This window comes from Antrostomus carolinensis, unplaced genomic scaffold (assembly GCF_000700745.2).
Source record: "Antrostomus carolinensis isolate BGI_N321 unplaced genomic scaffold, ASM70074v2 scaffold11782, whole genome shotgun sequence".
NCBI classification, from domain to species: Eukaryota; Metazoa; Chordata; class Aves; order Caprimulgiformes; family Caprimulgidae; genus Antrostomus; species Antrostomus carolinensis.
The window spans coordinates 1-14020 of NW_010301613.1; the positions used below are offsets into that span (position 1 = coordinate 1).

At 42.6% G+C, this 14020-nt stretch overlaps 1 protein-coding gene across 1 annotated transcript in view; it reads left to right on the forward strand.

Annotated features, from left to right (window-relative positions):
• Positions 1-4440: 4440 nt before the first annotated feature.
• The window catches only part of LOC104521504 (rho GTPase-activating protein SYDE2), a gene marked incomplete at its 5' end in the record, with an annotated part of 13839 nt that continues 4259 nt past the window's right edge, over positions 4441-14020 (forward strand). The window contains 5 exon segments of the mRNA XM_010163526.2: positions 4441-4763; positions 4765-5542; positions 7997-8123; positions 12275-12456; positions 13331-13562. Of these exon segments, the coding sequence (XP_010161828.2) occupies positions 4441-4763; positions 4765-5542; positions 7997-8123; positions 12275-12456; positions 13331-13562 (1642 nt within the window).

Here is a 14020-nt window from a genome sequence, read left to right on the forward strand (position 1 = left end):
TTTTTTTTTCTCTTTTTAAAATGAAATGGCTTAGAGCTTCAACACTAATGCCATTATTTTAGAGAGATGCTTTCAGTGTTAGATGTAGTGTACTTATTAAGTATGTCTGGATAATGGTAGGAAAAATTAAATTGTATACCATCTTTGGTTTGATCAGATCTCAGCAGTTCCATTAGCTATGAGAGTGGCTGGTTGATACTTCAGTAATTTTCTGTAATAAGGAACTTAGTTTTCTGACTTATTCACCTCAACTCATCGTCCCAAAAGTAAGTTATAGGTTTTCTGAGGAACTTTATTGTAACTCAGAAACCCTACTTTAAGCAATGAGGAGCTTTACGTGTAGAATAGGGTAATCAAATATGCCTGTAAAATAGCAGGCGTTGTTGGCAGTCAGTATGACAGTGATATATGTGCCCAAGAACATGTAAACAGTGCTAAGCAGGGTCAGACAAGCATTTTTACTGTGCTGAATCATTGCGTGTGTCTGGCAGGGGCTGTGTTGTAAGTGCTTCAGACAGTCTGAGCCCCCTCTTGCCATGGGGCAGGGCTGTGCTGGGGGACAGTCTGTCGGCGCTCCCGTGCTTGGCTGAGGGACAGCAGCGATGGCCCCATGGACAACTGGCTGGAGAGGAGGAGAGGCGAAGCTGGGCTCCTGACGCAGTGTATTCCCGTGGGATGTTCGTGTCTCCCCTGTTGTCTCTCTTTGGTCATGAAAAGGCTTTATTCTTTCACACAGCCGTATTGCTGAGCAAAGTAAAAAAGGTGGCTTTACTAGTCAAGCTGAACAAATAGCTGATGGAAGCAGTCACTTATGATGTCAAGTTACTTTGCCTTGGATTGCATTGTCCTTCAAAAGCTTTTTCTTTTTTTTTTCTTCCCCCTGTCTTACTCACACTGTGAGTAAAGCTTCCAGACAGTTCTAGTATATCGTAGAACAGCCCAGGTTGGAAAGGACCTCAGAGATGATCTGATCCACCCTTTGGTGGGAAAAGGAACCTAGGTGAGATTACCTAGCACCTTGTCTGGTTACACCTTGAAAACCTACTGTGTCCTTGGGGACGTTGTCCCAGTGATTGATTGCTCTCACTGTAAAAAATAAATAAATCATATATATACATATGTAGATATAGTCAGCTGCATCGTATAAAACTGAAGGTCCCTTTGCTTCCTTGGTAGTCATTTACGTGACCGGTGCCTGTTACATTTCATCTCCTTCTACCATCTTTCAGTAAGGGTATTTTTAAAGTTTTAACTGCTGAAATGAGTTGTGCAGTGACACAGCGAGTGGGGACAGGGACAGTGAGATGCCTCTTTGCAGCACAGCCTTGTAACTTGGTAAAAGGAAGGAGGCACAGCTCAGTTCCTCTGGCACTCTTGTGAGAAACCTGTATCCGATGGGTCAGCTGGGAAGTGCGGCGTTACTGGACTGCACTACAGCTTCTTTTGCAGCTTGTTCAGAGCTGTGTCATGTACACTCTTTAAAATTGCCTGCATACCTCAGCACATTGCTGGCTTTAGTGGAACAACATGTGGTTCAGTGCTGATGGGAATACCATCCTGCATAATATTCGACTGTTAAGTTTCTTCCAGCCACGTATTTTATTTTAACTGTTTGGTGCTGAATGCAGCAGAAGTTGGACACATAAAAGTCAGAGTGTTAGATTGACTCTTCAGTTTTAATGAGCTGGGGGGAAATTTAATTTGCTGGCCTGCTTTTCCAAGCCTGTGCCAGAGACTTTTGGCAGAAAGGGAAGATTAATGTTAGTGGGCTGAAGTATGGCACTGATTGCTACAGAGCGCTCCAGGCCAACCCACCAGTGGGACCGTGCTGTGATTTGCAGTACAAGGGAAGGCTTTGTCCACTTTTATCAAACGCCACATTTCCAACTAGCTACTTGCCAGAAAAGCACAGCAGGCATGCTAGAAATAGCCTTTCCCCGGCAAGGGAACTACTTCCGTGAGAGGCAGGGCTAAATGAATTTTCCTCTGTTGCTCTGGAGAACGGATTCTGTGCATTATTCTTCGTAACTGAAAATTTCTTTTACAAAGATACTCTTTTAAGCAACTATCTGCAAAAGTTATGAAAGCCAAACTTCTGTTGGGACTATAACTAGTCTTTGTAGGGTTTTTTTGGGGAGATGAACCAAAAGAAGAACAAATCACTTAAATCAAAGACCAGATTGCCCGATTTAACTATTTTAAGCAAAGTATAAAAAGTTGTAGTTAAATGGTGAAAATTAATTTGGATGAACAGGGGACTTGTAAAAATCACTAGCCGTATGGGGATTTGGACTTGAAGTGATTAGTTTAGAATTAAAGTAGTAAGCTTTTGAGAAATCTGTAAGAGAAACCTTTGTAAAGTATGATTTGCTGAGTATCTCATGAAAACAACACTTCTTTCTTTTTATATGCTGTAAATACTCGCCCTTTCCCTGGCTAGCAAGGGCAGGTGGCAGATGGATGTAGGTGTTTGAGTCTGTGAGCTTCTTGGGCTAATTGCATAGAATCATAGAATGGTTTGGGTTGGAAGGGACCTTAAAGATCATCCAGTTCCAACCCCCCTGCCATCAGCAGGGACACCTTCCACTAGATCAGGTTGCTCAAAGCCTCATCCAGCCTGGCCTTAAACACTTCCAGGGAGGGGGCATCCACAACTTCCTTGGGCAACCTGTTCCAGTGTCTGACCACCCTCACAGTGAAAAACTTCTTCCTAATATCTAATCTAAACCTCCCCTCTTTCAGTTTAAACCCATTTCCCCTTGTTTTGTCATTAGTTGTCCTTATGAAAAGTCCCTCCCCAGCTTTCTTGTAGGTCTCCTTCAGGTATTGGAAGGTGCTATAAGATCTCCCCGGAGCCTTCTCTTCTCCAGGCTGAACAGCCCCAGCTCTCTCAGCCTGTCTTCATAGGAGAGGTGCTCCAGCCCTCGCATCATCCTGGTGGCTCTTCTCTGGACTTGTTCTAACTGGTCCATGTCTTTCTTATGTTGGGGGCTCCGGAACTGGACGCAGTACTCCAGGTGGGGCCTTACAAGAGCGGAGTAGAGGGGCAGAATCACCTCCCTCGACCTGCTGCATCACACGGGGTCACTGTGCTGAGGGGCTCTGTGGTCCCTGAGCCTACACAGGCAAGGCTACACGAGTCCTGTTGGGAGCCGATAAAATTTGTGAAGTGCTGAGCGAAGGGGGTGGTTATTGCTAGCAAGAACCATTATTGTCTTCTCAAGGGATAGAAAAGTGACTCTAAGTGAAAGTACTCATGTAATTTTATTAATAGCTATCATTCTGGCCTCAGTTCACCTCTTGCATGCTTCATTAACTTGTGTAATGCCATTGCCTTTCCTACAGTCATTACTGCCTCATGCTGGTGAAAGTGAGAAAAGCTTGAGCTATAACTTGGTGTTTGGATTTTCTCAGGTATTGGAGCGTGAGGTGAACCATAGCTTCCTGACTGTGTGCACTGCTGGCTTGTGTCTGATCTCGTTCCTTAGTTGTCTTTTACTGCTAAATTGAGGGAGTCTTTTTCTTTTTTTTTTTTTTCTCTTCTCTCCCTCCCCTCTTCAGCATCAGTGCCTGCTGTTACGTTTGGTGTGGGCTGTGGGGGTTTTGGGGCTTTTTTAGGGTTTTTTTTTTACCTCGAAAGGCGAGTGATTTCCCACAAGGGTGTCTCTTGGGAACTGTATAACTTTAAGCCCTGTCATGGGATGGTGGTGCCAGGAAAGGTGGAAAGTTGCTGGCAGGAATGAGGCAGTGCAGGATGCAGCTTTTGGAAGGAATAATCCTTGTTGTGTTCCTCGTCCTCTCTCCTGTGGCAGAAAGGAGGAGCTGAGACTATGGAAGAAAAGGTGCGGGATGCTGCCTGTGTCTACACAGGAGGACTTTAGGGGTCTTTGGGGTAACAGTGAGACGTGCACAAGAGTGTAGCCATATTCTTCACTAGAGATGAGTGTCTTTCCTCTAGACGTCTAAGAGAAGTGGGCAGTGCTGATGTGTTGGCTGTGTAACTAACTGCTTTGTAGACAAGGCTGCACTTGCCATATTCCACGGTTTTCCCATTTAAGACTGGTTTCATTGCACCTGTGTTCCAGGAATGCAGCTGTCTCTGCTTGTATGGGGATCCAGCACAAATGGGTTGAGCTGAATGCAGTGGGTGAGATAGCTCGTTTGTTTATATGTATTTTCTGTCCCTTTTATCTCCATAAAGCAGAACAAATCTGGCTTTTGACTATGAACCGCCAAATTTGGCTGAATGAGTCGGCAGAGCACAGCTTTCTGAATGCTTGTGAAGATCTGACTGGTGAATGAATGATGGTTGTCTGAATGAATTGCATTTATCAAGTTATGACAAATCAACATGTTTTCCTCTAGTTCAAGATTTATTTTTTCGTTGTTGCCAACTGCAGTTACTGAGCTGTTTGAAAATGATTATTCCTTCTCTTTCCTTCTAAAGGGTCTGGAATTGTACTTGCACACAAGGCTGATATACCCTCAACAGAGGTTTCTCCTCCAAGTCCCAGTCCTCTGAAAAAAAGTGGATCAATCAACTGGCCTTTCCCTGATAGAATTAAATCTCCCAGGACTGTGAGGAAGCTTTCCATGAAAATGAAAAAGCTGCCAGAGCTGAGCAGGAAACTGAGTGTCAAGGGTACGACAAGCCATAGTAATTCAGATAACCCTCCTTCACTGCTGAAAGGTAGCTGCCGGGATACAAGCCATACAGTGTCTTTGCCGTCTTCTGGAAACTCAGCCACCACTGCCAGCAGAAAAAAAACGTTACCATCTTGACAGCAGTGTGTCGTCACAGCACACCTACAAAAAGAAAAGCTCAAGGAGCTCCAAGTCCTTCAACAAAGGTGGTTATCTCAGTGATGGTGACTCTCCTGAACTTATAACAAAATCAGGTAAACATGGGCATGAAACCAAGTGTGGGAAAGGAAAGGAAAGCCTTCCAAGTAACAGTGGTAAAACTGAAATAGATATTGATGCTTTCAGACACTATAACTTTTCTGATCAACCCAAGTGCTCTCAGTATATCTCTGGACTCATGAGCATTCACTTTTATGGTGCTGAAGACTTAAAACCACCAAGAATAGACTCAAAAGATGTCTTTTGTGCAATACAGGTTGACTCAGTAAACAAAGCAAGAACAGCCCTGCTTACATGTAGGACAACATTTCTAGATATGGACCACACGTTCAACATAGAAATTGAAAATGCTCAGCACTTAAAGCTGGTGGTGTTCAGCTGGGAACCCACCCCACGGAAAAATCGTGTGTGTTGTCATGGAACTGTTGCTCTTCCCACTCTCTTCCGAGTGACAAAGACACATCAGCTGGCTGTCAAACTGGAACCAAGGGGGCTTATTTACGTCAAGCTGTCGCTCATGGAGCAGTGGGAGAACTCTCTTGATGGTCTTGATGCAGATCGGGAGCCTGTGATGTTCGGGGTAGATGCTCGAAAAGTTGTAGAGAAAGAAAATGCGGGCTTGATGGTGCCACTTTTGATGCAGAAATGCATTCTGGAGATTGAAAAGAGAGGCTGTCAGGTGCTGTGCATATTTTAATCTGTTTTGTTGATATTTCTGTGTTGGGATAGCTGTTGTTGCAGAGCATGAGCAGTGAGGGGGGAAAAGGGGAAATTAAAAACACTTTTACTTGTCACTTTTTACTTTGCTGCTGCCGTTTGGTGAATATTGCAATGTGGTAAGAATAACAGGACTGTGTGAAATCAGTGCTTCCAAGTCAACCTTTGTGAAGGAAATACATGCTTGCTCACAGTTGTGCTTTAGGACTAAAGGTAGTGAAATGATCCTGCAGATCCCAGCATGTAGTTGCCCTCAAAAAGCAGAGCTGAGAACTCGAAAATGCCTGATTCCTGAGAGACAGGTCACTCCATGAAGACATGTTGTATCTATCTGCAAATATAAGAGTTTAGTGTTCCCTCCTACCCAAAACCGAGGCACCATGGGCAGTGACACAAAGTGATGAGAATGGGTCTTTTGACAAAACTTCACTCACGTGTGTGCAGTCTCAAGCAAGCGTGACAGAGACTCATCTTTGCCTTCACTTTGGTCGTACACAGAGTTGAGAGGAGGAGGAGGCACTGAGGGCTGAATTGTTTCCCTGTGCCACTGCTGCTTGCCTTTCTTCGTGTTTTCAGAATTAGGACAGGAGGTGAATGCTGTAAAGCAGCCCTGCCCAGTGCCTTCTCTTCATTCTAATACAGTTTATTGGTTGATATAACTTAATGGACAAAAATATGTATAAGAAATAAGGTGTGGAAACCAATCCTCAGTTACAGATGCTAGACATGAAGTCTCTTAGGATTAAAGTGCCTAGTCCTAAGGTCACACATTCCCCTTGGCAATTAATTTGAAGGTGGTGGGAGGACTCTTGTGTGCAGTTCCACAGCATGTGTGAGCCCCAGGTTTCTTTTACACCTGTTCTTGCTCTGGTGAAATTGAGACGTAATCACACCTACCACTGTTGCTATTTTAAATTGCTGACAGGTTGGATGTAGTTCCAGGTGTTATGAGATTAACTCTGCTATTTATAACCTAGGTCATAAAATATAGACAGAAAATATATTTCTGTGTAATTACTTTGCTGGAGGTCACTACTGATAACTGCACGATTCTTAACTGTGAATACTTCTCCTAACATTATGCAAATCAGTGGAAAATTGAAGTTTTATTCTTTCCAATGTATGTGTCCCATGGTTTCACCATTTAATTTTGGGCTTATCAGTACCTAGTCATGCAAATGATATTGGGTAATCAAAGCAACACTGGTAGTGAAGCGATCGGGATCTGAATTGTCTGAATGTACCTGGTGCTTTTGAGCATGAAATCTGATTTGTGTATTTGCACAAGGAGAACCAAAAATGCAAAATATACTGTTAACTTGTTTTAGCCATGTGCTTGTCTGACATCTTTGACTTTCCTGTAGGCTGCAGGCTGCTGGCATGGTATGGCATCTCCACCTGAATTTCAGATGTGGGATTAGACAACTTTAGAGTGAAAAGAAATAATCTTGGGCAAATGCTAGATCATATTTGGTCTTGGGAAAGAGGGAGTACAAATTCTATTGGGTAACTTTCAATTTATTTTAACAGGAATTAATGTATGGCCAGATAAACACTTCTGTTTGCAAACCTAGATTCATATGGTCTAAGTCAGTACAGTCTAAGTCAGGGTTTCTTTTGTGGGTTTTTTTGTGTTGTTTGTGTCCATGGTGGTTTTGGACTAGCTATTTACTGCTCAGTACCCCTGCCTATAAAGTTAATTAAAATAAAGTAAAATTAATATAATTAAGGTATAGTTCCTTAATATCACAGGAGCCCTTTGTATAAGTGGTGGTGTTGAAAATAAAAAGTAGAAAATGATAAAATGCAAAATTTGAGTGCATGAAATCACATGATTGAACTAGTAATTTAGTCCAGGAGTGGTGTGGGTTTAATTCCTTTCACCTTGAGCATAATAAATAACCCCTGCTTTGCATAAAACTTTTCATACAATTTGAAGCACTTGCAAGTCAGCATCTTGTCATCTTTAAAACAGCATCTTATGGATGTAATAATGGAGTATTCATAATTTGCTTGAAACCCTGGTTACTGGTATCAAATATAATATAAATTTTGTTTATTATCTAGCTTATTCTGTATTTCTTTGTTTCCTAAGTTGGCATAAAAACAAAGCACTAAATTATTCCAATTTAAAACTCGTGTTCTCTCAATAAAATGCCGCTCAGCATGTTCACTGTTATGGAAAACATTAGTGTTACTCACTTACCGCTTAGCAGTCCCAGCTATGTCTCTTGTATAATGTGTGATAACATACATCATTTGATGTTAACAGTTTGCACCGTTTGAGTTTCCTTAACTTACATTTCCAAACAGTTATTTTTGTTGCACTTCCTGGATGAGACAAAACACGATATGTCAATTATTAGTCCGCTGTGCAGGAAAATAACTGATGTGTGGCTGTTGTTTTTGCTCCTAGGTGGTAGGCCTGTATCGGTTATGTGGCTCAGCAGCGGTTAAGAAAGAGCTTCGAGAGGCGTTTGAGAGGGACAGCAAGGTTGTTACTCTCTGCGAAAGCCAGTACCCAGATATTAATGTCATAACAGGTAACACATTTACTTGTTTTAATGTCAATTGTGCCATGTTCCTAACATAGTTTTTAAAAGGTGTGTTTGTGCTCTGAACTAGTTTTCTGTTGTCATTAACAAGCTGTTAACTGCTGCTTTGTATTGCTGAAGGTGAGTGCATAACCTTGAGGATGTGTCATTATGAAGCAGCAGTGATTTGGAGGGAGGAGGGTGTGGAAAGAGCCCCTTCCAGTGGCTGCTTTGCCGATACAGAGAGAAGCGAAAGTCTGAAAGGAGCTGAGGTCCCTGAAGCAGATTAAACCTCTGCTGTTGGTTTGTGTTGGAGCAGATCTTGAGAACCCTGGTTGTCGTCAGACACATCTGCTGTGTGGGTCGCTCTACATCGTGTGATCCAAGGGCCATCTCGGATCAACTTGTTGTCCTCCCTTTATGTTGGAGATGGCAGGATTTTTGGAAACAGATATCCCATCACCTTGCGCAGCCTAGTTAGAGCTGCAGGAAAGTTCCTTCATTTAATCATCTGCTTCTTTTAAAACATAACTGAATAGCAGCTTTCTCCTGCTCACTGGAGTGGCCCTTTACTTGCTGTCAGGCAGCAAGCTCTTGGCAAAGGTGAGAAGGTCTGGGAGTGCAGGAACAGGAGAAGGTCTTAGGAAGCCTGTCTGCATCTGCACTAGCTCTTTACATGAGTGTTTACACAGGAATTGCACTGCACAGTTGAAGCAAGTTGTTCATGTTTTGTTTGCTTAAAAGTAGAACAGTTTTATAACTATTGATACTTGTTATGTAAACCAAAGTTGATCTAATTTCAGGCATCACTGAGTAAATAGATTGCTCCAGGATATTAGGCAGGAGCATTCATTTCCTACATATCCAGGGATGGAAAATGCAACAGTAGACAGTATAAGTTTTCTGTGCCAAAGCTGCCTCTGTAACATCCAACATCCAGCTGTACAGGACAGTTCTACTCTGTTTGGTGGTTTATTTCATTTATTTCATTTCACTGTATTAGGAATGAATTTTGTTCATTACACTTTATAATTACACAAAGTGATATCTATTGGAAGATACTACTGGGTGACACTTACTGGGTTAAATTGGTTCGGAATGGCCAGCTGGTCAGTTTGCCTTACTTGCCTTGGCTGATTTCACTGTTGAGTTCAGTGTTGCTCACAAGTACTGGCGTTCCCAGAAACACAGAGAAACTAGTGTTTATGTTTCACTCTGATGGGATACACCCTTTGTAGAGGAGGTGTGCAGAAAAAGTAGATAGTATAAAAGATCTTTTGAACTTGATAATTTTCTTGTCTTTACAAATAAATTAATGAGAAAAAGTGGTGATAACTTGTAAGATCAGATTTTTCCGTGAAATTATTGAAGTTCTGTTTTCTTCCTGGTTTCATAAACCTCAGAAGGAGGGCAAAAAAACCCCTCTATTGCTTTCTGCCAAACAGCAGAAACTGTTACTGACTTGTTGCTATTTGGTTAATGTAAACTTTTGGCTAATGGAAAACCTAGTTTTTGGGGTTTTTTTCAATTTTGGAATAGCAGCAATGGCATTGCTCTCCCGTGCTACAAGTAATTGTTGCAATAAAACAGTATTTGCAGGAACAGTTCAGGAGTACCATGGGAAAGTCTGTGAGAACTTGATTGTTTTCCATATGCAAAAGAACCTGTAAAATGTCATAAGCATTTTGGTTTTCCTGAGTATATTGTACACTCGGAACCAAACAGAACTGGCTGAAACTGAAGCCTGAAGTGCAGGAAGGCTCTGGGAGGGCAGCAGCGCAATCCAGCTGATCTTTCCATCACGAGTTATGGTGCAGTGGTTAAATAGAAAAGTGTACTTCAGTTTTTCAATATACATTGCTGCAAGCCTCATTGGTGATGGTGACAGTGCAGCTCCTGCTAAAAAAATGTCCTTTTTTGGTTTGTACTACTAAAGGATAATTTTTGCATCCAGAATTTGTATTGTAAGCCTGAAAAAACTACAGCTTCGGTGTCTGTCTGATGGAAGGACTACTGGGTATGCTTTTGTATATGTTACGTTGTAAGAGTTTACTTACATGCTGCTTTCCTTACAAGGAAAAAAATAGTTTTAAGAAATTACATTTAAAAAAAAATTAAATTATTTCCCCTGGTTCCTGGCAGCTGTGCTGTATGATTGCCTGTAGTGCCTGTGTTGGAGTTGAAAGGACTGAGTGCAGGGGTCCTGTGAGAGTTTTGGGGAGCAGGGAGGGAAAGGGTGTTTGCATCTATAACTGCCACTGACCAAAATGCAGCCCACTCTCTGATTATTGTGAACAGCGTAGCCTGGACTGAAAGAAGAACCTGCAGTTTTTGCTGACAGACCTGAGGTGCCCACTGTGCTTAGTGTGAGGATTAAAAGAGCCCACTGAACCTCTCTCATATTTCCATAGGGAGCTGCGTTGAGAGGGAATGTTTCCCCTGATATGTTACTGCTGTATCTGTAATGCTGAGGCTGATGCACATGATTCGTACTTTATAAGCCAAAACGTGTTGCATAAAATATGAATCCTCAGCATAAATCTTGGCTGATGTGAAGTGCTGCCTTTTGTCCTGTTTGAAATTTGGGTAGCGCTGCTTTTCCAAAAGATTAAAAAGACTTTTTTTTTTTTTTTTTTTGACGGCTCTCTGAAGACTGAAGAATGAATATTTAATGATTGAATCTTGACTGCGAAATGCTCTTGGGATTGGCACAGGCTTGCAAACAACTAAGTGTGCTCATGGCTCAAACTGAAGCCTGCATCCTGTTTTTGGAACTGACCAGTAGTTATGTTTTTGCCTCATGTCTATTCACATCCACGTGAATTCATATCTCTGCATAAAGCATGCAATGCTGTTAACAGTTCAGTGAGCCAGAAAAATGAGGAATTAATGAAGTGGATGGCAATTTCTGCTCGCTGTCTAAATTTGTTGTGTGTGGTTGTGTCAAGGGGAATGTGCTAGTGGGCTGGCAGCAGTGGGAAGCATAGATTTGTGGAAAAAAATAACAGCAGACTCTTACAGGGCTAATTTATTTGAGTGAATAGCAAAAGGATTTAGAAAGGTCAAGGGGCATTCATGGCTCCCAAACTATCTTGTTATTCGTGGCTGAAGAGGAGAAAGTCCTTTAGCAGGTGGTGGTTCTATGACTGTGGATGCTCTTACAGGAATTCCTACTAAATTATTATTAATAGATGGTTGTGAGTGTTTCAAGAGTATAAGCTGATTTGATTACGACATAACATTTCCTACTGTAAACTGATTCTGATTTCAGCCTCCCCCTCCAAAAAAAAAAACAACCCACAGTTGAAACAAAGATCTTGATAAAAGTCAGCATCTCTTGCTAGTGCTCAGTTTCAGCCAGTGTCTCCTGTGGCTGTGAATTACATTTGTCACAGCAGTGGCAAGTGGTGTGCTGAGGGGATACAGTGTACCCTGAGGTAGGGTGGAGTTGGTGCTTTCCTCTTGAGGACATCTGTTTGGTTTGTGCTTTGGTAGGTGAGGAAATGCTGTGTGCTTCAACAAACCTGCCACTGGCACTAGGACTTTTGCTCATAATTTTATAGCTGAAAATAAACCAAACAAAAAAATTAATTGCCAGTCATATATAAAGGAGGAGGTGTCATCAGGCTGAAGACTTTAGTGTTTGTAGGAGCTCCTTTCCTTAGACAGGAGGTGGACTGCTAAGAGCCCTTCCCTTGCCTCTCCCTTGCCCCATTCAGGAGGCGGAGCTGGAGAGATGCTCCCCTGTGCCCAGTGTACCTGCTCCCATGCACACAGCAGCCCCTGCACACACCCTCTTCTCTGGAGGCTGTGCACCTTCCTCCCCTGGTTTCACCCCTTAGTTCATGAAGAGCTGCCTTGCATGGGCTTGAAGAAGCTGCCAGGACTGTGGGGCCAAGGCTGCTGGTGCCCCTGGCCTTGTGGGGATGTTGCATAAACACCTCCCGCCTCTCAGCTGGCCCTGTGGGGATCCCTCACGTACCCATCCTTCACTGTGCTGTCGTCCTCCCATCCCTGGCACCCGAGTGTGAGGTTTGTCATTGACACGGAGGATTTCCTCATGGGACGGGCGAAGCTGATGTGCCTTAGTGCTCCCAAAAATTGCTGGAAAGTCAATCTGCAGCTTGTTAAAGGCAACTGTTCTTGTGTCTCTTGTGAAGGTGTCCTAAAGGACTATCTGCGAGAGCTGCCCTCTCCACTAATAACCAAGCAGCTCTATGAAGCAGTGTTGGATGCCATGGTGAAAAATCCCTTGAAAATGACAGCAAGCGGTTGTGAGAATGACCCGAGTGACTCTGAGCACACAGCAGCCCTTCTGGATTGCCTGCCAGATGTTGAGAAGGTGAGTGGTGTTAGCAGGTTCACATAATTTGGATGCTTCAGAAAATAAAAGAATGTTTTCACATGTGTCAAAATATGTACACCTGTTTCCTGACTTAACAGTCCACTTGGATTTTTGATGCTCCACATCTTTTAAAATACTTCCATGCTGTGATTAATTGGAGGGTCTACATTGCTGGATTTATTCTAGTTTGTTTTTTATATTGTCTCTACAAAACTGAGAAGCTGTGATCACTACTTTCACATTGATAGATTGAAGATTATCCCCATGTGGTGTCCTGCTCCATTTCTGTGGAGCTCTCTGATCTAGATGTCATAATTATGCAAATGCATTCCTCTTATCCTAAGTGTGTGCAATTAAGCCTTCACTTCCCATACCATGCAGTGTAGTGGTGCTGTGTGCTGTTACCTGCCAAATTCACCCCTGTAGAAAACCAGGGTTAGCCCCTTTCTTGGGGGAAGAGAATGAGCAAGTGCCCTGCATGGTACCTGGAAGTTACTTGGAAGCTTGTTCCGATGCTGAGGTCATATTGAGGGTTTCTTTATTTTCTAATGTACCTGGATGACCTGCACTGCTTCTGCAGCTTCTCTCCCCTCCCTCATGTCCCCTTTCCACTGTGAGAAAACTAATCCATATAAAACTGAGATCAGGTAAAAAACAAGCTGAATTTTACCAGAAAGTCTGTCCTAACTAGTCTGCTCAGTGATAGTATAATACAGCTTTTCTAATGCAGTACTTAGATTTTCCATTGATGGGTGTTGGTAGAAAAAACAGAGCTATTTGCCCTGATCTTATCTCTCTAGAGCAGACACTGGGATGTCAGCACCACCTTCATTTAGTGTTTTGTTTCCTGAGCAGTATTTTGTTCTTTTAGGCTACCCTGAAGATGTTGTTGGATCACCTGAAACTGGTGGCTTCTTACCACGAAGTCAATAAGATGACGTGCCAGAATTTAGCTGTGTGTTTTGGGCCCGTGTTACTGAGCCAGAGGCAGGAGACCACCAACCATAACAACAGAGTCTTTACAGACTCAGAAGAGCTTGCTAGCGCCCTGGACTTCAAAAAACACATAGAGGTTCTTCACTATTTGCTCCAGCTGTGGCCAGGTACTGTTTCATGAGTCCGATCAAGGGAAAATGTCAAACCATTACTGTGTGTTTTTACTGTGTGACAGAGTATGTTAATTCACAGGATGACTGAGCAGCATTGGAATTCTTAAAACACAAGAATTGTTCCCCAAACTCCCTTCTTAATTGTTCCCAGAACACCCTAAGTACTTTTTAGTTCTTACTTCCAAACTTAAGAGGTCATTTGCTTTCACACGATTTTGTGGTCAATTCTCAGTAAGAAGTGATGTGAAATTCTAATCTTCCTAATAAATTACCAAAGTAGAAGTGAAGGTAACTATTTCTGCTAAAATCTGCCTTTCAAATGGAAGATGATTGCAGTGTTCATGTTTCCCTGGTATTCAGGGAGACATAAAGACAGTGGAAATAGTCAGGATGACATCTGGAGCCCTGGGTTTCAGCCCGTGGCGAATTCCTGTGTGTTGCTGCTGCTGAAC